At 45.8% G+C, this 24743-nt stretch overlaps 2 protein-coding genes across 9 annotated transcripts in view; one reads left to right on the top strand and one right to left on the bottom strand.

Moving 5' to 3' along the window:
* The window catches only part of USP35 (ubiquitin specific peptidase 35), a 57638-nt gene extending 53050 nt beyond the window's left edge, over positions 1-4588 (bottom strand). The window contains exon 1 of the mRNA XM_054015777.1: positions 4507-4588. The gene's annotated coding sequence lies outside the window, so the exon portion shown is untranslated. The remainder of the gene's footprint in view (positions 1-4506) is intronic.
* KCTD21 (potassium channel tetramerization domain containing 21) lies at positions 91-23920 on the top strand. Of its 8 annotated transcripts, XM_054015784.1 has the most exons (4): positions 5000-5077; positions 17222-17358; positions 18354-18485; positions 20262-23920. In XM_054015784.1, the coding sequence occupies exon 4, from the start codon at positions 20292-20294 to the stop codon at positions 21072-21074; it is 783 nt and encodes a 260-aa protein (XP_053871759.1). In that variant the 5' UTR covers positions 5000-5077; positions 17222-17358; positions 18354-18485; positions 20262-20291; the 3' UTR covers positions 21075-23920. The 8 variants fall into 8 exon arrangements, with proteins under 8 accessions (XP_053871757.1, XP_053871754.1, XP_053871756.1 ...); XM_054015782.1 differs by lacking the exons at positions 5000-5077; positions 18354-18485 and adding an exon at positions 91-346; XM_054015781.1 differs by lacking the exons at positions 5000-5077; positions 18354-18485 and adding an exon at positions 4837-4922.
* The last annotated feature ends 823 nt before the right edge of the window (positions 23921-24743 follow it).

A 24743-nucleotide genomic window follows, 5' to 3' on the forward strand; every position in this document is an offset into this window, starting at 1 on the left:
TTTTTGAAAGTTCAGATATGGTAACCCTAAGCAGCATATTCCAGAAGTCTTGAGGTCTTTCTGAGTGTAGCCTTCATTGATTTGAGATCTATCATACCATTCTCTCACTAGAAGGGAAAACCTATAATGGCAGCAGGCCATAAAAGAGACTCACTTTGGGAATATTTTAATGAAGTTCCTCTACCTGTGGGTAAGATAGGCATGCGTGCAAAATGCAAACAGTGCAACAAAGAAATACAAGGCCTGGTTGCCCGAATGAAACAACATCAGGAGAAGTGTTCCTTCTCAGGAGGAAGCTGCATTGAAGATTATGAAAGAAACATGTCTGAACATGCAGGATCTTCCGGTTGGTAAACTTTTTTATTTCATACTTCTTTCTTAAGGACTGCCTGTCTTCCTTCTGGACTATTCTTGAATTCTCATGTTTGAGCAAAAAATATAGTTGTTACTCTATGGTATTATCATTTTAGATGCAGTTGTGATAAAAAATAAATAGCTGAAATAGGCAGATCTTCCTTTTACAATTTCACCTTTAAAGTAGTACTGAGTGTCAGCAAATGCAATGAGTAATTTTTTCACTTGACCAGAGCTCGGAGAGCTGGGGAGCGATGATGCTAAATGAGCAGTATGGTAATAATAATTAAATAACTGCATCGACTTATTTTGTTTAGGAGAATCTGTCCTCAACATACTGTGCAGCATAAGCCCTATATTGCAAAGAGCTGGTGGAGATTTTCTTTAGTGACAGGGGTGTGCAGCTTTAGGAGCAGGAGTCTCTGAGTGCCATGAAGTTCCAAAATGCCAGGGTGGGCAGCACAGTACCATTGTAAAGGTCCTGGTGGTCAGAGATTTGTTACATCATTATTATCATCCATTCTGACTTTCAACATTTTGCAGGACCTCACCCACTAATATTTTAGCTAACCTGTCCTCAGATCTCTGCAGTGATAGTGCCATGAGCCCTTGATACTGTGACTCCCTTGGAGTCTAGCCCATTGCTTTACAGTTCTTGGCGCTATGAACTTTGTTCTAACATCTAGTTGAAACTTTTTCTTTCATCCACATGGGTGTGATAACATTAAATAAAGCTCAGATCCACCAGCATTTCATCCTCTCACTCGCTGGATACGTCCTCTCAGTTCAACCCCCGCACAATGCAGTAACTCCTCACTTAAAGTCGTCCGGGTTAACGTTGTTTCGTTGTTATGTTGCTGATCAATTAGGGAACATGCTTGTTTAAAGTTGTGTATTGCTCCCTTCTAACGTCATTTGGCAGCCGCCTGCTTTGTCTACTGCTTGCAGGAAGAGCAGCCCGTTGCAGCTAGCTGGTGGGGGTTTGGAACCAGGGTGGAGCAGCAGCCCCCCTAAGTTCCCTGTGCAGCAGCTGCCCAGCAGGCTACCAATTGCAGCTGTCCCTCCCCCCACTGCCATGTGCTGCTCCTGCCCTCTGCATTTGAGCTGATCCCCGAGACTCCTGCTTGCTGTGCAGGGAGGGAGGGAAGGAAGAGGGGGGCTAATGTCAGGGTGTCCCCCTCCCCTCTGCTCCTGCACCCAGTTACCCCATCTTCCATAGAGCAGGGGGGGACACACCAGGGCTCAGGAGGAGGGAGCTTGCAGCAGCTGCGGTCTCAGCAAGCTGATCTAATTAACAAGGCAGTGCACTTAAAGGGGAAATGCGCATATCTCCCTCCATTCCTGCTGCCTTGTAGAGTGAGAGAGTTAACCCTTGAGGGCTCAGCCAATTGCTAGTTCACCATTTAGCAGTAAAGGAAATATCCCACCCTCTGACTCCTCCACCTCAACCAAGCTTCACAATCATCATCACTGTGTACCAGTATTAAATTGTTTGTTTAAAACTTATACTCTGTGTGTGTGTGTGTGTGTGTGTGTATATGTATATTAATGTAAACGAGGGGGTTAGGTTCCAGGGAAATTATTTTCACCAGACAAAAGACTATATATATATAGTATATATATAGTATGTGTGTGTGTGTGTGTGTGTGTGTGTGTATAGTATATATGGGATTGCAACTACTTTGGAGGACAGGGTCATAATTCAAAATGATCTGGACAAATTGGAGAAATGGTCTGAGTTAAACAGGATGAAGTTTAACAAAGACAAATGCAAAGTGCTCCACTTAGGAAGGAAAAATCAATTTCACACATACAGAATGGGAAAAGACTGTCTAGGAAGGAGTACGGCAGAAAGGGATCTAGGGGTTATAGTGGACCACAAGCTAAATATGAGTCAACAGTGTGATGCTGTTGCAAAAAAAGCAAACATGATTCTGGGATGCATTAACAGGTGTGTTGTGAGCAAGACACGAGAAGTCATTCTTCCGCTCTACTCTGCTCTGGTTAGGCCTCAGCTGGAGTATTGTGTCCAGTTCTGGGCGCCGCATTTTAAAAAAGATGTGGAGAAACTGGAAAGGGTCCAAAGAAGAGCAACAAGAATGATTAAAGGTCTTGAGAACATGACCTATGAAGGAAGGCTGAAAGAATTGGGTTTGTTTAGTTTGGAAAAGAGAAGACTGAGAGGGGACATGATAGCAGTTTTCAGGTATATAAAAGGGTGTCATAAGGAGGAGGGAGAGAACTTGTTCACCTTAGCCTCTAAGGATAGAACCAGAAACAATGGGTTTAAACTGCAGCAAGGGAGGTCTAGATTGGACATTAGGAAAAAGTTCCTAACTGTCAGGGTGGTTAAACACTGGAACAAATTGCCTAGGGAGGTTGTGGAATCTCCGTCTCTGGAGATATTTAAGGGTAGGTTAGATAAATGTCTACTAGGGATGGTCTAGGCAGTATTTGGTCCTGCCATGCGGGCAGGGGACTGGACTCGATGACCTCTCGAGGTCCCTTCCAGTCCTAGAATCTATGAATCTATATATATATATATATATATATATATATATATACACACACACACACACATACTATATATATACTATATATATATAGTCTTTTGTCTGATGAAAAAAATTTCCCTGGAACCTAACCCCCTCATTTACATTAATTCTTATGGGGAAATTGGAGTCGCTTAAAATTGTTTCGCTTAAAGTCGCATTTTTCAGGAACAGAACTACAACGTTAAGTGCGGAGTTAATGTACATAATATTCTACATTTACACACCTTTTCGTCAAGGACCATTACAAATGTTGATGGATTTAGTCTCCCAAAACCCCCATGAGAGATTATTATCCCATTTTTCAGGTAGGAAAACTGAAGCTCAAAAGAGACTTGCCCAAGGTCTCATAGAAAATCAGTGTCTGAGCAGGGAATATAGAACAGAATGTGCTCTAACCACTTGACTATGCTTTCCTGGCATAGTCTGTCCTCAGATCGCCCAGATAGACTAATTTTCCTTTGATTCCCTAGTCATGATTTGCTTCCCATCCAAGCAAGACAGTGGCACCAATCAAACTGCTCTGATTGGTTGATGTGCCCAGGACCCCTTTGGGTCACTGGATTCTTCCTTAATGTGCCCTGACTTTCACACCGACACGCCTTCTGTGACCGTCCTTGGAGAATGTAAATAATTCCCCTCTGTCTTGCTTGTCGTTTCTTTAAGGTATTTATAGATTAAACATCTCTCCTCTCCCTTAAAATTTCTGTCTTTCTTTATCTGTATAAAACTCTAAGATATAGATGCCTCCAATGTTTTGGCTGAGAGAAGACACACCTGTAAACTGTGCCTTCATAACAATGACATACATCATTCATTTTAGACCCAGATTTACCCCCATCCTACACAAACCCTGGGGTTCTCTCTCACAATAGAAGTAAGACGTGCACAGGGAGACTATAGCCAACTTTATAAAGACTACAGAAAAGATCTATATCATGTTTCCCCATAATAAAACATAAAATAACAGATTAATATGTGATACATCCCTTTAGCTTCAGCCCTGGCCAGGTGATAGATCTGATGGTCTATTTGGCCTTTTCTATCTCTCACAATGGACTCTACAAAGGCTCCGGATGTTTACATACAAACGATCATACATCCCTAAATTCGTAAAGCATTTCGAGATCCTTCATAAGCTGGCATACAAATTACTTGCCAAAGCCTGCTTTTATTTCTCCAGCAAAACTCCTATCAAAGTCAAGGAGAGTTCAGCCTGAGTATAGATTGGATCTAGACCAATACTGCTGTTGTTACAGAGCTCATTACGGGGTACTTGTCACATTCTGTATTAGAGAGTGCAGTGTCACCCCACAGAATGGGAATATCACCCATCTCTCTCTCTCCCCAGAATCCCCTTTCTCTCAAAGGATGCAAGACAACCTCTTTCGCCCCCAAGCTTTGTCCTGATGAAAACCTTTGCCCAAGTTAGCCACCCACTTCAAGCAGGATGCTGCCTTGCATTGTCAGTGCCATGCAATGCAATCATTCGAAAAAACACACAGACGCTCGCCCACCCTCCCAATGCCACAGACGAAATATTTCTCAGCATCCTTATTACCCCACCCTCTGCAATCCTGCCTGCCATGCAAATAAATACCTTACTGCACTGCAAACAATCCGCAAAGAAGGGGAGGCGGCGGCGGCTGCTGCTACTACTGCAGTAGCAGCAGAGTCCACGGTGCCAGGGCTGCTGCAACCCAGCACTTACCCCAAACGCAGCCTCTGGCGCCGCTGGAGCTGTTCCGAGACAATAATAACAGCCTGCGTCTCCTTTAACACCAGCTGGTGAGTGGCAGGCTCTGCCCCGGGGCCTGCTGGGAGTTGTAGTTCCCCTCTCCGATGGCCTGGCTGTAGACCTGGAGCCCTGAGAACTACAAGTCCCAGGGAGGGCTGCGGGGCTCCCAGATCCTGCCTTCTAGCCGTCTCCCTCTGCCGTGTCGACCCTCGCTGGGTTTGCCCCGCTTCCCCCCCGCCCGCGCCTGGGACAGGGGCCAGCGGACCGCGGGGGAGAAGGTGGGTGCTGCAGTCCCCCCGAGGAGGGGGATGCTTGCGGGGCTGGTGAGTCACGGGGCCAGCCCTGGGCTCTGCGGGGTCCCCTCCCGGCCCTGGCTCCCGCCCCCGCTGGGGAGGACGGTCTGGCGCTGCAGCCTGCTGAAGAAGGCTCCTAGGTGAGCGCTCTAGGTCCCGGGCCACAGGCCGGTGCTGTGCACTGTTGGAGACAGCGGTGCCCCGCAGCCCCGGACTAGCCCTTGGGATCTCCACAGCCCCGTGCCAGCCTTCGCTCCCCCCCGCCCCCCAGGTGAGTGTCCTCACCCCCCTCTTGCAGAAGGGGAAACTGAGGCGCGGAACAGTGGAGTGACTCGCCCAGGGCCAGTGGCAGAGCTGGGAGTCGAGCCCGACTCCCAGCCCCTTGTGCTAACAATCCCGCATTGCTGCTGGGTAATAGTAGCAGTTTGTAATGTGGGAAGGAAGCGTTAAGGCACTAGAGATGCCTAATTCTGCTAGTGCTTTGGGGTCCTTATACACATCCCTCTTCTCAGTGACTAACCCGGATGGACTGAAATGATGATGGGGGTTCGTTAGCAACAGCTGCCTCCGTATACCAAGCTGTGGACCTGATTCTCCACCCACACCAGTTTTACCCCAGTGTAACGCCATTTGAATTACTTTTGATTTACACGTGTCTGTGAGGAGAATCACGCCCTACATACAGGGCTCAGTTTGCTTAGTACTGGACTGTGCCCACCTTCGGCGGTTAATAACATATAGGGACAGGCAGAGAGATGTTGTCCATGTATAGAACCATGTGCACTTTTTAAGCTTTTGGTAAGGTTTAGTTTCTGATGACAACTGGCCAGGGTAGCTTTGTTTTTTGTTGGCTCGTGTGTTAACACACAGCTACATCTCTCTCTTTCTCTAACTGCATTTATTGTGTCAGTGATAATCTTATCTATGATGGCAGGGCTGCCTTTGGAAATGATTGGGATAGGCAGGAACTAGGTAACCACTCAATTAGTACAAACTTAATATGTCTACCTACACCCCTCCCCAGCAATTCAGCACAGGAGATGATATAGTATCCCATTGTAGCTACCCGGAGGATTTTAGGTGGGTGGAATGCAGTTCCCCATGGGAAATTTGGCCAGGACTTTGAAGAGCATATGAAATGCTTTACGGAAAGTATAATTAAATTGATGTGGGGAGGGGGGATTGCTTTAGCTTCTTGAATATACTGAGGGTTTGATTTGGCAGTGGGCTGCTTCCTCCCTAAATATGTGACTTCAAAAACCAAATGGAATGGTCCCCTGAGGCTTTCTGAGGGGGTGGGTGACACTCCGCTTTCGCCCTGATCCTCAGATCACTTTGCAACTGGTTCTTTTCTCTCTCCTCCATGATATCTTCTCCCTGCCCTCCTCCCAACACCCTCAGCAATTACTGAGCTTCATTTCTTTGTCCTCCATATAGTGATTATTTCACTCCTCTGCCTCAATTTGACCCATTATTTTACCTCTCCATTTCCCCCTTCCCCAAGTGGGCTCCAATCCTGTCTTCCTCTCCTTTGTCCCCCATCCAGGGTAACCCTCTGCTTGGTTTCAGTATCCACAACCTTTATCCCTTCACATTTAGGTCTACCTCTAAACAGAAATTGCCTGCACTGTGGCCAGAACTGAGCGCTGCTGGTGACCTCTTATGATGCTTTAAAGCAGTTTTCTATGCACCTCTTTGGCACTGGATAATGCTGAGCCACTCCTCAGTGTTAAATTGATGATTGAGGAAGGGTGCCAAGCTGACTGCTAAAGGCAAGGAAGTTGGGGAATGTGATGAAATGAACATTCATGCTTATGTTGCTTGTGTGCTTGTTTTGCAGAGAAATTTCTCCCATGTCTACTTAGGGAAAGGGCCTTCCAAGATGAGGCCCTGATAATACCCACCATATTTTCCTCTAAGCTCCCCAATCTGCTAGACCAGTGATCCCAACCTTTTCCAAATTGTGGCGCCATGTAACAACAAAAAAGAATTTGAGGACATCCCTTTCGTCTGGCCATAAAGAAAAGGAGGATGGTCATGACCAGCCTGGACCTGCTGGGAGCTTCTGACCAACCCTTCCTCCCCCGCCCCGGATCAAGATCCAGGGTGAGCAAGGAAAGAAGTGAAGGCCCTGCATTAGTGACTGCCTCGAAAATTCCACTTGCACAAAATCAGACCTATAGCAAAGACAGGGCACATGCAGGTTTAACAAAGCAGTTAACCACCAGGGCCCTCTGTCTTTCAAGTTAGATAGCTCTTGGTGGAAACAGTGCTCATATTGTCCTGCACCACTGGAGTGGGAGAGCATGAGTCTTCTACAACGAGCTCAATCAAACTAAGCCCACGCAAATATATACGGCAAAGCCTGCACTTCAGGACTTGAGGCAGATATGAGTGAATGGCCCAACAATAGTTGCCTACCAGCCCCATTAAGCTATTCTCTACAGATGCTGTTTTAAATCCTTCCATAAAACCTACCTCTGCTGTGATACCTACAGATCACTGTCAGCTGGCATTGGTTAGGTAAGGGGTGAGCTGAGACTTCTATTCTTCAACTAAACTCTGCTCATTTTGGTACTCCTCCCACTCCTACCTTGTTGGTCTGTCTTGTCTACCTGTCACACCCTGCCTCACACCTAGACTGTAAATTCTTAGGGACTGGAATTGTCTTTTGTGGTGTTTGTCTGATGTGCGCCTAGCACAATGGGGTCCTGATACTTCACGGGGGATTCTAGGGATTGCTAATAATAATACTGTCTTGAACAGAGACCGGGAATAAAACACATTGATGGACACAGTCATGGTGAGTGCTCAGCAGCAGGGAGCATGAATGGCAGGTTAGACTGACCAACCAGATCTAGATTTCAAAGCAGGGGGCTCTTGATCATGGCATCTAGGTATTTTGTAAGTATGGGAATTTTTACCTGAATGTGAAATAGAGTATTGCAATGGTCTCAGTTCTGATGCACAGTTTTAGACCCCTGTTGGCAAGTGACATTTTAATTAATGAATGCTAAAGCAACAAAATAAAGCATAAGACCAAGTGAGAGCAATGCATTCTAAAAATGAGAAATGTTGGCACATAGCCCAAAACAGAACAAGCATAATGCCTCTAAGGATTGCCTTTGAACAATCGCAGCAGCCCTGACATTTCATTTGAATGTACTCTGGAGAATGAGACCAGAGCCTAATAATTGGAACAAGCATGTTTTCTTATAAAACCACCATATTTAAAGTCTTAGCTGCCCATGAACAGATGCTCAAAATTTTTTCCACAGCTACCTATTAGATGGAGCCAATCCATTCCTTGCCACTGCAGAATTATTCCCTGTAATACGTTTTCTAGCTTTTTTGTCCATTCTTCTTTAAAATGACTCAGGAGATTGGGATTCCACTTCTTGGGCATTATTCCAAAGGCTAATAGATTTTTAGTCTGGATGTTCATCCTGATACTTAGCATAAATGTTCCATTTCTTACTTTCATTTTATAACTCCTAGTTATACTCCATTGTACCACCCTAAATAATTCATCTCCCTTGCTGGTGTATACATCCTTTGCCGACTGTCTGGTACCCAGAGATTTCTCTTAAACTACCCATATTTAGCGCTCTTAACTTTTCATTATAATCCAATCCCACCAGTTCACAGATGCCTGTTATTTTACTGCTCTGAATTTCTTCCTTTTTTGTTAAACTCCTCCTGATGATAAGACGGCCCACAGCCTGTTACTTCTCTGTTCTATGAGACAATGCCTCTGCAGCCCAAAATGCTAGTGGTCTTTTTTCTCTCTGCCATGTAGATTCATGTCTAATGTTAGCATAACCCCCTTTGCGTCTCTCTGCATGACTGCTTTTCATAGGTCTCTCTCCCAGTGAATACTCGTATTTGTCCTCCGAGGTACCGACTTGCATTTTTTCCAGACTGAAACCTCACTTTGTTACTTTCTGATCTGTTTGGTTGCCTCTCTCCTCACTGGTATTTGCATCTCCTCCCTATCTGGTATCATGCAGATTTCATTCACATTCTCTAGATGCATTTCTCCAAAACATCAGTGAAGATGTTCAACAGGACCAGACTTGTATCTTGTGGTATCTGACTAGGCACCTTCTCTGACTTGATAACATGCTGTTTTACTACTATTGTCCTTTGCTGGTCCTTTACGTAGTTTTAATCCATATGACTATGTTTCTACCAAAGCTAATCTGAATGAATTTTGAGTCAGATTTTGTGGTCCACTGTATAAAATGCTTTACCAGAATCCAATGAGATTGCATGTACCACTTTCCCTTCCTGCATTAAGGTGCAATCTGACCCAGGCAAGGAGGCCCTTTTGCCAATGAGGTGTCCTACTGAATCCAGTGAGACTTTGGCTGCATTGATGAGACTGATTGTTGACTCTGGCCGCATTGATCAGATTGCTTTTCTTGCTAGAATTAGGCTCCAGTAATGCAGTCAGATTCGTCTGGCAGTATGTACTTTTTGTAAACCCATCCTACATGCAATCATTTTAAATCATTTTGATTTGCTGTCTGCCAGTATCTAGAGAGTTGAACATGGTGTAGTATAGTGGCCATCCCATCTGTGCATTGCTAAAATTCTCCTGCAAGAAAATCCCACTGGGGAGATTCAAGCATGTACCATTGATCCTACATGAAGCATTTCCCCACTGGGGCTGGCAACAGCAGAGTAAAACTGATGCAAGACTAGGCGGTTTCACTGTGTTGCTCCTGCTGGATAGTGTAGTGCAAGAGCAGTGGGGTGATTCACCTACAGAGCAATCTGAGTTACACAGCTGGAAGAGAAGAGATGAGCTAATGTGTATCTTCCACTGACCCAGCAACCTGCTGTTTCCCAAGCAGTAGACTGAAATTCATCAGCGTCACATCAGTTTCACTCTGCTCCTGTTAGTATTGATGTGATCCAAGGGTAGAGAGGGGAAGTGAGATACACTGAAGGGGGGGGAGAATATAAAGATATGGGGAGCAGAGAGACAGAAGGGTAGACGATGAGGATCAAGGAGCTGGCATGGGATGTGAGACTTGTACAGAGTGGGGCTGGCCTGGTGGTCTGTGACACCACTTCCATATTCAGGGCCAAGCTTGCTCCCGGTGCCAGTAAGGACTGTGACCACTGCAAGGGCTGGGGAGAGGAAGAGATGGGCCTTTTTGCAACTACCTTAGGCCAACTGCATGAGCAACAGAGGGAGCTCCACCATCCATGTCAAGCCCGCCTTGACCAAAGAGAGGGTCACATGACCTTTGGAAACGGGAAAATACAGGGGATGGGGCAGAGGAAGGGAGGAAAGGACAACTGACAGAAATAAAAAGGATATTTTGGGGGGAGGAGTGGGGAAAAAAACACAAAAGGAGTGTGAAGAAACTCCAACACAGAAAAGACTGAGAAAAATGATGAAACAGCTTAATTTTAGGGGAAAGATGGGATCAAGGAGTCTGTCCCCCTGCAAGTACAGGACTTAAGCCTTTGATGGAGAATGTATCGGGTATTAAGCTGATACTGCACTGATTTTAGTCAAAGGAATCTGGGAAATAAACTCTTTCCTCTGCAACGTTTGTAAACACTATTGCCAAGTCAAAAGCAGTAGACTAGAAGAAAGCTCCGTGATATCAAAACAGATAGAAAATGGCCTGAATGTCTCTAATAAGCTTTTCCCACAAACTGAGATTTTGATTTTGATTTGTTTTTGCTAAAGGAGGTCAATGTTCAGAAGAGTGCTGATAAAAACCCATCAAAGATGCCGTTTCAAAGCTCATCAGAGCTAGCAGAACTGGAGTGAGCGCCTATGGTTTTCTGTATTAGCAGATCATGCGTACAGTATGTCCTGGCTCTGTTCAGCAAAGAGGCTGCAGTTCAGAATTACAGCTGACAACGGGCACCGCAGATCCACTGCACGTCTCAGTCACTCTGTTCTAAGAGAAATGCTGCCTAGTGACTTGAGCACAGGACTAGGAGTTGGGAGAAAAAGGTCTCTGCTACTGAAATGCTGCTTGCCCAAGGTCACACAACTTAAACTTTCTCTGCCTCGCTGTCCAAATAGCAAGTATGAAAAATCAGGACACTTTTTTTTGAGTGAGGGAGCGGGAAGGATATAGTGGCATATATAAGACAAAGCCCCTAATATCGGGACATCTGGTCACCAAGTGAGGATAATGCTATTTACTTGCCTCCCAAGGGTTAGTTACTGATTGTACTGTGAAGTGTTTCGAGATCCTTGAATGGCAGGGGCTATAGAAGGGTTAAATATACTGAAGTGAGATTCTGTACTGGTGTAACCCACTATTCAGTGTGTGTTATGTGTCCCCACTCCACTCTTTTGTCCCCCATCCACAAAGGATGGTGTGTCTGTCACAGCCTCCAGCTACCAAGCCTGGCTCTTTAGCTCAAGCTATAGAGACTCATGCTTTAGCTCTGGAGGTCTCAGGCTCCATCCCCAGTGTGTCAGCCAAGACTGCTGTTGTCACACTGTACCTCAGTAGGTGCAGCACACAGAGAGAAGAGGACACAAAGGTGCTTTAAGTTCTGGGCTGGTGTGACCTAGGCAGCCTAGAGAACTGCTCTAAATTTCCGCAGCCTTGCCTAGGCTAGCTGTGGGCAGCTCCATGGTCTCTGTAATGTTCTGAGCTATGGAGATTCCCCTCTACTTAATACACCAGCTATTCTGGGCCTTGCCCAGGACAGCCGACAGCTGTTCTCTGTCATGCCTGTCCTGATGGAATGCTCCCCCAGCTGCCTAAGGGGCCACAGCAGTGTATAAACAGTGGGGAAAATCCCTCCCATTACGTTTTTATCTAGAAGTCTTGGGCCCCCTTTCTCAATCCAGTTGGACAGGCAGGAAGTTCTTTATTAAGGTGACATGTCCAATGGTAACCTGGGTTCCGTATTTCAATATCTGCAAAAATACATGACTGGACTGGATATTTTTAGCAACACCAACAAAAGAAATTAATTGTTGCTGTTTCTAAGGATTTGTTACATCGAGAGTTAGTGTGTGGCGAGATGAGAGATAATTCTAAAGCGCACTAGCCTGCCATGCGATGATTGACTCCGTGGACTGTGCACTAAAAGTTTTCTAATGCACTTTAATCTGCCGCTGTTTGAAACCACAGTAGATCAAGGCCTGGTCTACACTATGAGTTTAATTCGAATTTAGCAGCGTTAAATTAACCCTGCACCCGTCCACACAACGAAGCCATTTCTTTCGAAATAAAGGGCTCTTAAAATCGATTTCTATACTCCTCCCCGACGAGCGGAGTAGCGCCGAAATCGATATTGTCATTTTGAATTAGGGTTAGTGTGGCTGCAATTCGATGGTATTGGCCTCCGGGAGCTATCCCACAGTGCACCATTGTGACCGCTCTGGACAGCAATCTGAACTGGGATGCACTGGCCAGGTAGACAGGAAAAGCCCCGCGAACATTTGAATTTCATTTCCTGTTTGCCCAGCACAGGAGAGCACAGGTGACCACAGAGAGCTCATCAGCACAAGTAACCATGCAGGCCGATAATCGAAAAAGAGCACCAGCATGGACCATATGGGAGCTACTGGATCTGATTGCTATATGGGGAGAGGATTCAGTGCTAGCAGAACTTTGTTTGAAAAGACGAAATGCCAAAACTTTTGAAAAAATCTCCAAGGGCATGATGGAGAGAGGCCACAATAGGGACTCAGATCAGTGCCGCGTGAAAGTCAAGGAGCTCAGACAAGCCTATCAGAAAACAAAGGAGGCAAACGGTCGCTCCGGGTCAGAGCCGCAGACATGCTGCTTCTACGCTGAGCTGCATGCAATTCTAGGGGGGGCCACCACCACTATCCCACCTTTGACCATGGATTCCGAGGTGGGGGTAATCTCATCAGCCACACCTGAGGATTCTGCGGTCGCAGAAGAGGAGGAGGAGGAGGATGAGCTTGCGGAGAGCACACAGCACTCCGTTCTCCCCAACAGCCAGGATCTTTTTCTCAGCCTGATTAAAGTACCCTCCCAAGCCAGTACCCAAGACCATGACCCCATGGAAGGGACCTCAGGTGAGTTTACCTTTTAAAATATAAAACATGGTTTAAAAGCAAGCGTTTTTTAATGATTAATTTGCCCTGAGGACTTGGGATGCATTCGCGGCCAGTACAGCTACTGGAAAAGTCTGTTAACGTGTCTGGGGATGGAGCGGAAATCCTCCAGGGACATCTCCATGAAGCTCTCCTGGAGGTACTCCAAAAGCCTTTGCAGAAGGTTTCTGGGCAGTGCAGCCTTATTCTGTCCTCCATGGTAGGACACTTGACCACGCCATGCTAGTAGCAAGTAATCTGGTATCAGTGCATGACAAAGCCTGGCAGCATATGGTCCCGGTGTTTGCTGGCATTCAAGCAACATCCGTTCTCTATCTCGCTGTGTAATCCTCAGGAGAGTGATATCGCTCATGGTAACCTGGTTGAAATACGGGAATTTAATTAAGGGGACAGAGGTGATTGAAAAGAAATCCTTCCCTGTAGTAAGCCAAGCGTGTGGGGGGAGGGGGATTGGCGCTGAGCTTCTCACGATCATCCCAGAGAATTGGATTGGGGGGGGGGGGGGACTAATTTGTTTTCTGCTGCTGAAGGTTAACAGGAAAACCGCAGCACTCAACGAGCTTTGCTTGGTATGTGGGAAAGGAGGGCGCAGAAGCCGAAAGACAATGGCTTACCATGGCCGCATGCAAGCCGAATTCTGTTGCCCGGACCTGCGTCTGTGATCTGTAGCAGCAAAGCCACAGGCACTCAATATTAAGAGGCAAAATTTGACCTTGCACAGAAATCACATGTGCTATGTAATGTGAATAGTGTTGGTCACCGTGAAAGAGTATAAGCATTGTTCTGTAAAATGTATCTTTTTAAAAAATTCTCTCCTTTTTTCCCCTCCCTCCAGCAGCTGCAAATTTTTCAAGCCTCCCTCCTCCATCCCGAAAGCTATCTCAGATAAGGCGTCCGAAAAAGAGAACGCGAGACGAGATGTTCACGGAAATCATGGAATCCACCCGCAATGAAAGAGCTCATCTAAATGAGTGGAAGGACACCGTTTCAAAGTATAGGAAAGATGCCAGTGAACATGAGGACATGAGGGACGCTCGAGATGAGAGGTGGCGGCAGGAAGATCAGAGGAGGCAGGATGCAACGCTGGGGCTTCTGCGTGAGCAAACAGACATGCTCTGGCGTCCAGTGGAGCTTCAGGAATGGCAGCAGGATCACAGACTGCCGCTGCAGCCCCTGTATAACCACCCTCCCCCCTCACCATGTTCCATAGCCTCCTCACCCAGACGTGTAAGAACGTGGGGGCGGGGAGGCTCCGTGCACCCTCCCATTCCACCCCAGTGGACAGCCCAAGCAAAAGGTTGTCATTATTTTAACCTTTTTTTAGTGGCCTTTTCCTTCCCTCTGATCCTCCTCCCAAACCCCAACCAGACTACCTTCTCAGTTCTCTCCCTCTTTTTATAATCAATTAATAAAGAATACATGATTTTTAAATGATAGCGACTTTATTTCCTTTGAAAGCAAGCTGTGATTGAAGGGGGAGGGTGGGTTGCCTACAGAGAATGAGTCAATAAAGGGGGCGGGTTTTTATCAAGGAGAAACAAACAGAACTTTCACACGGTAGCCTGGCCAGTCATGAAACTGGTTTTCAAAGCTTCTCTGATGCGCCACGCTTCCTGGTGTGCTCTTCCAATCACCCTGGTGTCTGGCTGCGCATAATCAGCAGCCAGGCAATTTGCCTCAGCCTCCCACCCCGCCATAAAGGTCCCCCTTACTCTCACAGAGATTGTGGAGCACACAGCAAGCAGCAATAACAATGGGGATATTGGTTTGGCTGAGGTCTGAGCGAGTCAGTAACGTGCGCCAGCGACCTTTTAAACGGCCAAATGCACATTCTACCACCATTCTGCACTTGCTCAGCCTGTAGTTGAACAGCTCCTGACTCCTGTCCAGGCTGCCTGTGTATGGCTTCATGAGCCATGGCATTAAGGGGTAGGCTGGATCTCCAAGGATAACTATAGGCATTTCAACACCCCCAACGGTTATTTTCTGGTCCGGGAAGTAAGTCCCTTGTTGCAGCTGTTTAAACAGAGTAGTGTTCCTGAAGATGCGAGCGTCATGAACCGTTCCCGGCCAGCCCACGCTGATGTTGGTGAAACGTCCCCTGTGATCCACCAGTGCTTGCAGCACCATTGAAAAGTAACCCTTGCAGTTTATGTACTGGGTACCCTGGTGCTCTGGTGCCAAGATAGGGATATGGGTTCCATCTATCACCCCACCACAGTTAGGGAATCCCATTGCAGCAAAGCCATCCACTATGGCCTGCCCATTTCCCAGAGTCACTACCTTTCATAGCAGCAGCTCAATGATTGCTTTGGCTACTTGCATGACAGCAGCCCCCACAGTAGATTTGCCCACTCCAAATTGATTCCCAACTGACCGGTAGCTGTCTGGCATTGCAAGCTTCCACAGGGCTATCGCCACTTGCTTCTCAACTGTGAGGCTGCTCTCATCCTGGTATTCTGGTGCTTCAGGGCAAGGGAAAGCAAGTCACAAAGTTCCATGAAAGTGCCCTTATGCATGCAAAAGTTTCGCAGCCACTGGGAATCGTCCCACACCTGCAACACTATGCGGTCCCACCAGTCTGTGCTTGTTTCCCGGGCCCAGAATCGGCTTTCCACGGATAGAACCTGCCCCATCAACAACATGATCTCCAAAGCGCCAGGACCCGCGGTTTGAGAGAACTCTGTGTCCGTGTCCATGTCCTCATCACTCTCATTGCCTCGCTGCCGTCGCCGCCTCCTCCTCGCCTCGTTTTTCTGGTCCTGGTTCAGGATAAATTGCACAATAATGCGTGAGGTGTTTACAATGTTCATGACTGCTGTCTTGAGCTGAGCGGGCTCCATGCTTGCTGTGGTATGGCGTCTCCTGTGTTCACCCAGGAAAAAAGGCGCGAAACGGTTGTCTGCCATTGCTTTCATGGAGGGAGGGGTGAGGCTGTACCCAGAACAACCTGCGACAATGTTTTTCCCCATCAGACGCTGGGATCTCAACCCAGAATTCCAATGGGTGGGGGAGACTGCAGGAACTATGGGATAGCTATGGGATAACTACCCACAGTGCAACGCTCCGGAAATCGACACTAGCCCCGGTACATGGACGCACACCGCCGAATTAATGTGCTTAGTGTGGCCGCATACATTCGACTTTATACAATCTGTCTCCAAAATTCGAATTCTGTAAATTCGGATTAATCCCATAGTGTAGACATACCCCAAAGCACAGTATGGAATTTTTAGTGTGTGTTACCAGGGTCCACGTGGACAGTGCGTGTGCGGCAGACTATTACACTGTATATTTACATCCCAGCTTCCTGCACACTGTGGCCATATAGACAAGCCCTAAGTTGTGATGTGGTAGGTCTCTGACTTGAAGAGAAACTCCTGATTCAAACTGCACTTAGTTATCGTGGGTGCATCTGCTGAGAATTGCTGCTGATCCAAGACTGAGTGTCATCTGCTCACCTCACTTCCTTTGTAAATGCTACTGAATGACAGTTAAGTTCTGCAGCGCAGTTTGGAGGAGCTGGCTTTGAGATCTCTGGATAAGAAGTACTATATAAGAGTCTTGCATCTGAAGAAGTGAGGTTCTTACCCACGAAAGCTTATGATCCCAATACTTCTGTTAGTCTTAAAGGTGCCACAGGACCCTCTGTTGCTTTTTACAGATTCAGACTAACACGGCTACCCCTCTGATATATAAGAGCTAGGTGTTATTTATTATTACATTAGCTATGTGCATGATCTTGAAAGTACAGGATGAGGCCCACACATCATGCCCCGGTGAGAAATTCACCAAAGCAGCAGGTTAGACTGCCAGGACATCCATTTCATCTGCCTTTAGTTAATGTTTACAGGGAAAGTGAGGCAAGAGGCCCCTTTTCATTCTCAGCCTAGGGTCAGATGCATTGGTTAGTAAGGTCAAATCAGTGGTGTGTTCAGCAGCTAGCAACTAATTAAATGTCATTTGCACTGGGGTTTTTGGTTGTCCTGGGCTGCCAGATAATAAGATTTGTCTTGTTTGCAAAGCATTGCAAAGATAGGAAGCTTTATAAATGAAATGAAAAGTGGAACGAAATCAGACCTTGGGCCCATTGTATGTAAATTCAATTTTACAAGACAACTGGCTACAGAGTGCAAAAAAAAAAAAAAAAAAAATCTGAAAACTTAATCCGCTTTAGGGTTTTAAAAATATTTTTATGTCTTAGTCAATCCAGAAATCTTTTTAAATGAATCCAGTGCTTGCAAAAATGATGATCTCCTGGGAGACTGACATGCTCTATTTGGGATATAGCTGTTCTTCATATGGACTTGGAAGTAACTACCTTCAAGGATGAAAGTGCAGGTTAGTTTCCCTTCCACTCAGACTTACAACAAAGGGGCCAGTTATGTGATGTCCATCGGAACTGGACTGAGAGACCCTCCTCATATATAGGGTGCCAAACAGCCTTTGTGTCAGTATAAACCAGGGGTTCTCAAACTGGGGGTCGGGACCCCTCAGGGGGTCGCGAGGTTATTACATGGGGGGGGTTGTGAGCTGTCAGCCTCCACCCCAAACCCCGCTTTGCCTCCAGCATTTATAATGGTGTTAAATATATAAACAAGTGTTTTTAATTTATAAGGGGGGGTCGCACTCAGAGGCTTGCTATGTGAAAGGGGTCACCAGTACAGTAGTTTGAGAACCACTGGTATAAACATTGGTTGGATTTGAACCAGGACCTAGAGGCAAAAGGCTCTATATTTTATCACTAATCATCTGAACCAGTCACCTTCACTTTATAATTCTTGACACTCAAGGGTGCCAAAGTGAAGATTGTTCCACAAACTGAGTGAAAACATCACACTTTTCTCTCTTCAACTAGTCAGGACCAGCAAAGAGGGTGAGAAATGTGGTGGTATCACAAGGAATGGGCTTGTTCTCTGTGTTCCATGCAATAGCATACAGGGATTTTATTCTTTGATTAAACTTAAAAAAAACCAACATTCATCTTGGGCAGATCTTGGAATGTCACATTTCATTCATAACAATTTTTTACAGCCAGAGTATCAGTTCTTGGAAAAACACATAGCTGTCAATTGAACTAGAGAGCCAGGCCACCCCTTTGTATAATTTAACTCATCTCCTTACTCTGCATAAGCAGAAAGCTGTAGATAGAATTCTCCATGAGCAGTGGAATATGCTGACATTTCAGTGGCGAGCAGAGTTTAAGGTTGGGGAAAAGATAGTTTTATCCTAGGAACTAATTATTTTTCCCCAGGAAACATCCCATTGTGGCTAATAATGGGAATGTGCCACAGGTTCTGTGGGGTTTGTGGTGAATTGTGTCTGTCTATATGCAGGAGTCCTTCTTGCCCAACTTTATTAAATACATGTGGGGCTGGTACTAAAGCTCAAGACCTTCATCTCCAGCTATACACAGGCATCTAACCAATGATCTTCTACGCAAAGAGCTCCGCAGGCTCAGAGAGCTGGTATGTGCCCAAGCAGATCTGATTCCTTCCATCCATTAATGGGTTAATGTACATCACGGGTTAATGAAATGTCAGGTATGAAGGAGGAAGGCTATACTTGTGGTTTAGACAAAAGGCTCGGAATTGGATCTGGGCTTTTGCAGTGGCTTCCTCTGTGACTTTGGGTAAGTTGCTTAGATCAAAATGTAAGTGTCCATTAATGAGGGGTGTCTCCCTTCTTGGGTGCTCAGCTTCAGATATCTAACACCTCATCTTGATCAGAGGTGCTGAATGCCCGCAGCCCCTGTTTAAGTAATGCATGCACAGTGGCTCTCCAAAACCAGGCTGAGTCTTGAGTTGAGCGCGCACATGTTTTAAAATCGAGGCTTTAGTCACTCTGTGCCTCAGTTTCCTCCTCTGTAAAATGGTCATCACAATCACCTGTCTCACAAGGGCATTGTGAACCTTCACTTACAAATGTCTGCAGGTGCTTGGAGATCCTTGGATGAAAGGAGAGACAAGCACAATTACTATCTTTGGTATTAGCCAGTGGAGAATTGATTTTACAGTATAAGATCGTGTTGTCACTATCAGAGGGGTAGCCGTGTTAGTCTGAATCTGTAAAAAGCAACAGAGAATCCTGTGGCACCTTTAAGACTAACAGAAGACTTCTGTTAGTCTTAAAGGTGCCACAGGACTCTCTGTTGCTGTTGTCACTATGTGTATTATTATGACTACAGAGCTAATAATGGTGGCACAGTATCTCTCATTATTCCATATTTAAGTTACTGAAATGCCTGCACTCAAAGTGTATTCTACAGGGAGCAATTCGGCAGCTGTCTATGGAATGACCACACATATTGCAGCATGAGCTTATAGAAGACAGCTACCTTGTATCTCTGGATAGGAGGGGGAGCCATTGATTAGACTGGACTGTGAATGCCCAGCTAGAAGGAACAACATGAAACGGAGGAAAGGAAACAATAGGTTGAGGACCAGATCCTCAGCTAGTGAAAATCCATATATCTTCATTGACTGCAATGGAGCTACACTGAGTTACATTAGTTGGAGATATGGCCCGGAATGTTTCCGACTGGTGAAACCTGTTAGACTGGGATAGTAGTGAACCTTGAAGAACTGGAGAGCCACTTAATTATTGAATGGAGCTGTCGACAGCCATATGTGTTTGGCAGCACAACATCCTGACTGTGCACTGCGAGATTTGTGTGATCAGGACTTGTCATCATCGCACACCTGTGTAATATGGTGAAGACAACACAAAGCAGTGTTGGGATGTTCTGCTATGATAACTTTTGTGGGTCCGGTAAGACCTTTGCACTCTCAATGGAGCACATGCAGGGAACACCAAAGATATGCAAGCTTCCTGATCTCTTATTTCTTATGCACCCCAAACTTCTGTGTGGCTCAGTGGAAGTTTTGGGTGCATAAGGGATATGGGATTGGGTGGACCCAGGATGAAATCCTGGACCTACTGAAATCAGTGGGGCCAGGATTTTGCCCTCATTTTGGATGGGAAGTGATGGAAGCACCTCATTTAAGACCATTATTAAAATGAACGGGACAAAGCCCTTCTGAATGTCTGTTGGGAGCCAGAACAAGATTGTCTTTCTCCTCCATATGTCCAAGATGACCTCTAAAACTTTACCCATCTCTAACTTCTGTAGTTTTCATACTGATATCGACATAGAAATAGATATATATCCTTGTAAATCAAGGATATTCCCCAAAGTGACTGTTCTGAATCCCTAAATGCGTTGTCTTGTTTTTCCCCCCCAGTGTTATTCCCAGCATTGTGACTTTTCCATCATGTCAGAACCTATAACACTCAACGTTGGAGGAAAACTGTACACCACTTCCCTGTCTACTTTGACTAGTTTTCCAGACTCCATGCTGGGCGCCATGTTCAGTGGAAAGATGCCAACCAAAAGGGATAGCCAAGGCAACTGCTTCATTGACCGAGATGGCAAAGTGTTCCGCTACATCTTGAACTTCTTGAGAACTTCCCACCTGGACCTCCCTGAGGACTTCCAGGAAATGGGCTTGCTGCGACGGGAGGCAGATTTTTATCAGGTTCAGCCACTGATTGAAGCGTTGCAAGAGAAGGAGGTGGAGCTCTCCAAAGCTGAGAAGAACGCCATGCTCAACATCACCTTGGATCAGAGGACACAGACAGTTCACTTCACTGTTCGGGAAGCGCCCCAGATCTACAGCCTGTCTTCCTCCAGCATGGAAGTATTTAGCGCCCACATATTCAGCACGTCATCTCTGTTCTTGAAGCTCCTGGGTTCCAGACTTTACTACTGCTTCAATGGCAACCTGTCTTCAATATCCAGCTACCTGCAGGACCCCAACCACTTGACCTTGGATTGGGTCGCGACTGTGGAAGGCCTGCCAGAAGAGGAGTACACTAGACAGAACTTAAAGAGACTTTGGGTGGTGCCAGCTAATACACAAATTAATAGCTTCCAGGTATTTGTGGAAGAGGTGCTAAAAATAGCCATGAGTGATGGGTTTTGTGTGGATTCCTCCCACCCCCATGCCTCTGATTTCATGAGTAATAAGATTATTCGACTAATTCGGTACAAGTAGAAATAGCCTGTTGTGATGGTATCAGGAAATACATAACCAAACACAGTGTTTTATTTTAAGACCCACTTCGAGACACTGTAACAAACAGCCTAATACAAAATAATGTGATAATCTGTACTAAGAATCACTAACTGTGAGTTGATTTTCCTGTACTGAATTTACCAATGTCCTTTCAGAATATGTCTGTATTCTAGGTGGATGGAATGCTGTCTATTGGCTTGAGCAGGGTCTAGGAATTAAGGAGTCCTGGGCTCCATTTCTGCCTCCGCCACTGACTCACTGTGTGATTGTGGGCAGATCACTTAACTTCTCTCTGACTCTGTTTTCCCATCGGAAAACAGGGATAGTAATATTTAACCTACTTCAAAAGAATGCCGTGAGGCTTAAATAATGAGGTTTACAAATCACCTTGAGATCATCCAATGCAGCATTCCAGAGCTGCAGAGTTGTAATAAGTGCAGTGGGTTTGAGTCTCCACCACGTTGCACGTTGTGTAGCCAATTTTACTTGGCCAGAGTGGATGTAGAATGCTACCAAGTCAGCAGGATAGAGGTTTCACACACACACTTTACACAGGTATAAATGACCATGCAAGGAAGCAGAGAATCTGGCTTAGAGTGTTCAAACTGAAGTCTTCTTTTCCCTGTAATGAATCCTCAATCCTGTTCTTCTATTGAAGTAGCCATGTTTGCACTGGGCAGTTAGTATCGCAAATGACGAAGGATGCCATTGCAGACAGAATAATGCTGTCTATGTGGGTTTTGTTTAAACATGCTTTGGATACACAGGAGCGCCGCCAGCTTTCCTGCCGCCCTAGGCGGCGGAAGGTCCTGCCCCGAAACGCCGCCCCCCCACAGAGGCAGTGGAAGGTCCCACTGCCGAAATACTGCTGCGGTCACTGCCCCCCAAATTGTAGTGCCCTAATGGGTTGTGCTGGCCCTGTGGATACACTTAAACCCTTACCAATTACGCTCTAATGCATGAAAGGTAACTAGATTTGGTCTTTCTCATAAGGGTATGTGTGTCTGGAGGATACTGCTGAAAACATTTTTTGTTCTGGAGACAATTAACAGAATAGAGTGTGTCAGCCCCAAATGTCTTCTAAATAGTTTGATCCACATCTACCCATGTCCCACACCTTCTCTTTGGGCACATGCTCCCCAGGGCAGATGGGTAATGAAGGATTAAGGGCTGAACGAAACATAGTTTGCCTTTTGGAATACAAACCATCCCTTCTATAAGATTATGCATGATATGTTTTCTAATTACTGTTCTTCAGTAAAGACCAGGGGCCTGATTCTCGTTTGCCTTGCACCATGTGCATTTGTTTACACCAGTGCCAAGTGCATGTTGTAAAAGACTACCCAGTCAGAATGGAAGCATTTTACACCCTCTGTGCTTGGGTGTAAATGACTACACAAGGGGCAGGGAAATGGAGAACCAGCCCAGTAGAAATGGTGGAAGGGGGGGAAATGGCCAAGCACTTTAACTAAGGCCTTGTCTACACCAGAGGTTCTCAACCTTTTTCTTTCTGAAGCTCCCCTCCCCCCCAACATGCTATTAAAAACTTCACGGCCCACCTGTTCCACAATAACTGGTTTTCTGCATCTAAAAGCCAGGGTCGGCCTTAGCGGGTAGCAAGCAGGTCTATTGCCTGGGGCCCCATGCCCCAGGGGCCCCCACGAAGCTCCATTGCTCAGGCTTCAGCCCCGGGTGGCGGGGCTCTGGGACCTGGGCTTCAACCCTATGCGATGGGGCTTCGCCAAGGGTCGGCAACCTTTGGCACGTGGCCCATCAGGGTAATCTGCTGACAGGCCGCGAGACATTTTGTTTACGTTGACCATCTGCAGGTATGGCCTGCCGCAGCTCCCAGTGGCCCCGATTTGCCATTCCCAGCCAATGGGAGCTGCGGGAAGTGGCGGGCCACTGGGATGTGTCTTTCTGAACAAGGTTGTCACACTCAAGCACTGACTACACTGGCAAACCTCTGGATATCGCTCACCATCTGTCATCTGTAATGAGACAGAAGGGAGAATACAGTGATCTGTAAGGCATCCAATAACTAGCATCCATACCAGCATTTTTACCGTCTCCAGAAGCTTTTAAATCAGGTCTGTGTTTCTACAAAGCTTAGCCTTATCTTAGTCCTTGCTTCCTAAAGTAATATGGCGCAGTACCAACCCAGTTTATATGTAACCACGGTATAGGAGTTGTATTTTGTTAAAATGTATAAGACCTCTTCAACTTTACCACCCCAAGCTGCAATGGCTGTAGATGGTAAAACCCCAGATACTGCAGCAAGTGGTGTTACATGTCAAGCCACCAACACCACTCCCAATGAATCAGTGCTGTACCAATGCAGCTGTGTGATATGGGAGCCACCATGCTGTGGGAGATGTTGCCTTTTGGATGAAATGTAAAATGGAGGTCCTGACCCTTTATAGCCATTAAAAATCATCTGGAAACTTTCAGAAGATTGAGGATTTTAATCCTGATCTCCTGGCCAAGATCCAACATGAAAAATGATGTTCTTTCCATTTAAAATCCCCTTGCCGTTTCAAATGGATCAAGTAGCATTCTTCCCTCCTTGTCTGAAACTGCTGTGCGGTGTTAAACAACGGCCATATTCCACACCAGAGGTAGCTGCATGTCAGTGGTGAAGCAAAGTGATTCCTGTGTGAATCTATCTTATACAAAGAGTTTATAGTTAAACTGGATGCTAATGTGTTATACAGTACTCATCATTTTACATCCTCTGAATAGTTTGACCTGCAAGATCTCAGAAGCTGCCTGCTCTAACCAAAGCTGTGTCATAAAGCAAATAAAATTAATTTGGAAGTAGTGCTTATAGAGTTTCTGGGGAGGTTTTTATCCTACCCTCTAACCACAGAATTTCAATTATACCTGATATGCAGACACCATTTTCATCTGTCAGGAGAAAAGGAATATTAATCTGTAGGAATTTATTTTTCTGTACATTTTTAATTCAAGAAGCTTTGAAAGGTGTAACTCTACAGCAGTCCGTGGAGCCCCAATCATTTACACCAGCTCAGACTCTGGCCCAATATTTCCAACGTCTATTTCACTATCTGTAAAATGGAGGGGAAAGTACTTATGGGCCTCAAATGTATTATGAGGCTTAATTAATGTTTGTGAAACATATAGGTGTTACAAATGCTAAGTATTAGTACTAATAAATCAGGGTGATATCTTCTTCTGTGGTAGGATCTACGTAAAGGGAGTTGTACGTGAGAAAATATCTTTAATGCAGATGCTGCGTCTGAGAAAGATTAGATGGGCATAAAGAGCTACAGACCCATGTCATTAGGAATGAGATGAGAATACTGTCACTGTGCCTCAGTGGGTCACAACTGAGAATACCAAATTCAGGACAAGCTGCTGGGAAAAAGGGCAGACACCCCAAATCTGGTGGTTATTCTTCCATGATATATACCAAACCAGCAACAAATGTAAACTTCTGTCTCACCACACTGGCTAACAAGAAGTCAGAAATGCAGCCTCCTTAGGTATTCCAGTCCTAGATTAAACACCCTGACCCTAGATTTAATGATGAGTGTTTATTTAAAACCAATTTCATCAAACAAAAGGGTTCTTCTCATCCCAAAGGACCAGCCACATACCCAGGTCAATATATAACTCAGATATTAC

Source organism: Malaclemys terrapin, chromosome 1 (assembly GCF_027887155.1).
Source record: "Malaclemys terrapin pileata isolate rMalTer1 chromosome 1, rMalTer1.hap1, whole genome shotgun sequence".
Lineage (NCBI taxonomy): Eukaryota > Metazoa > Chordata > Testudines > Emydidae > Malaclemys > Malaclemys terrapin.

Excerpts from the sequence above, each read along its gene's own strand:
- KCTD21 (XM_054015779.1), top strand. The coding sequence starts at position 311 with ATGAAAGAAACATGTCTGAACATGCAGGATCTTCCG. Across the intron at positions 347-20,261 it reads TGAACATGCAGGATCTTCCG|TGTTATTCCCAGCATTGTGA; the intron begins GTTGGTAAACTT and ends TTTCCCCCCCAG.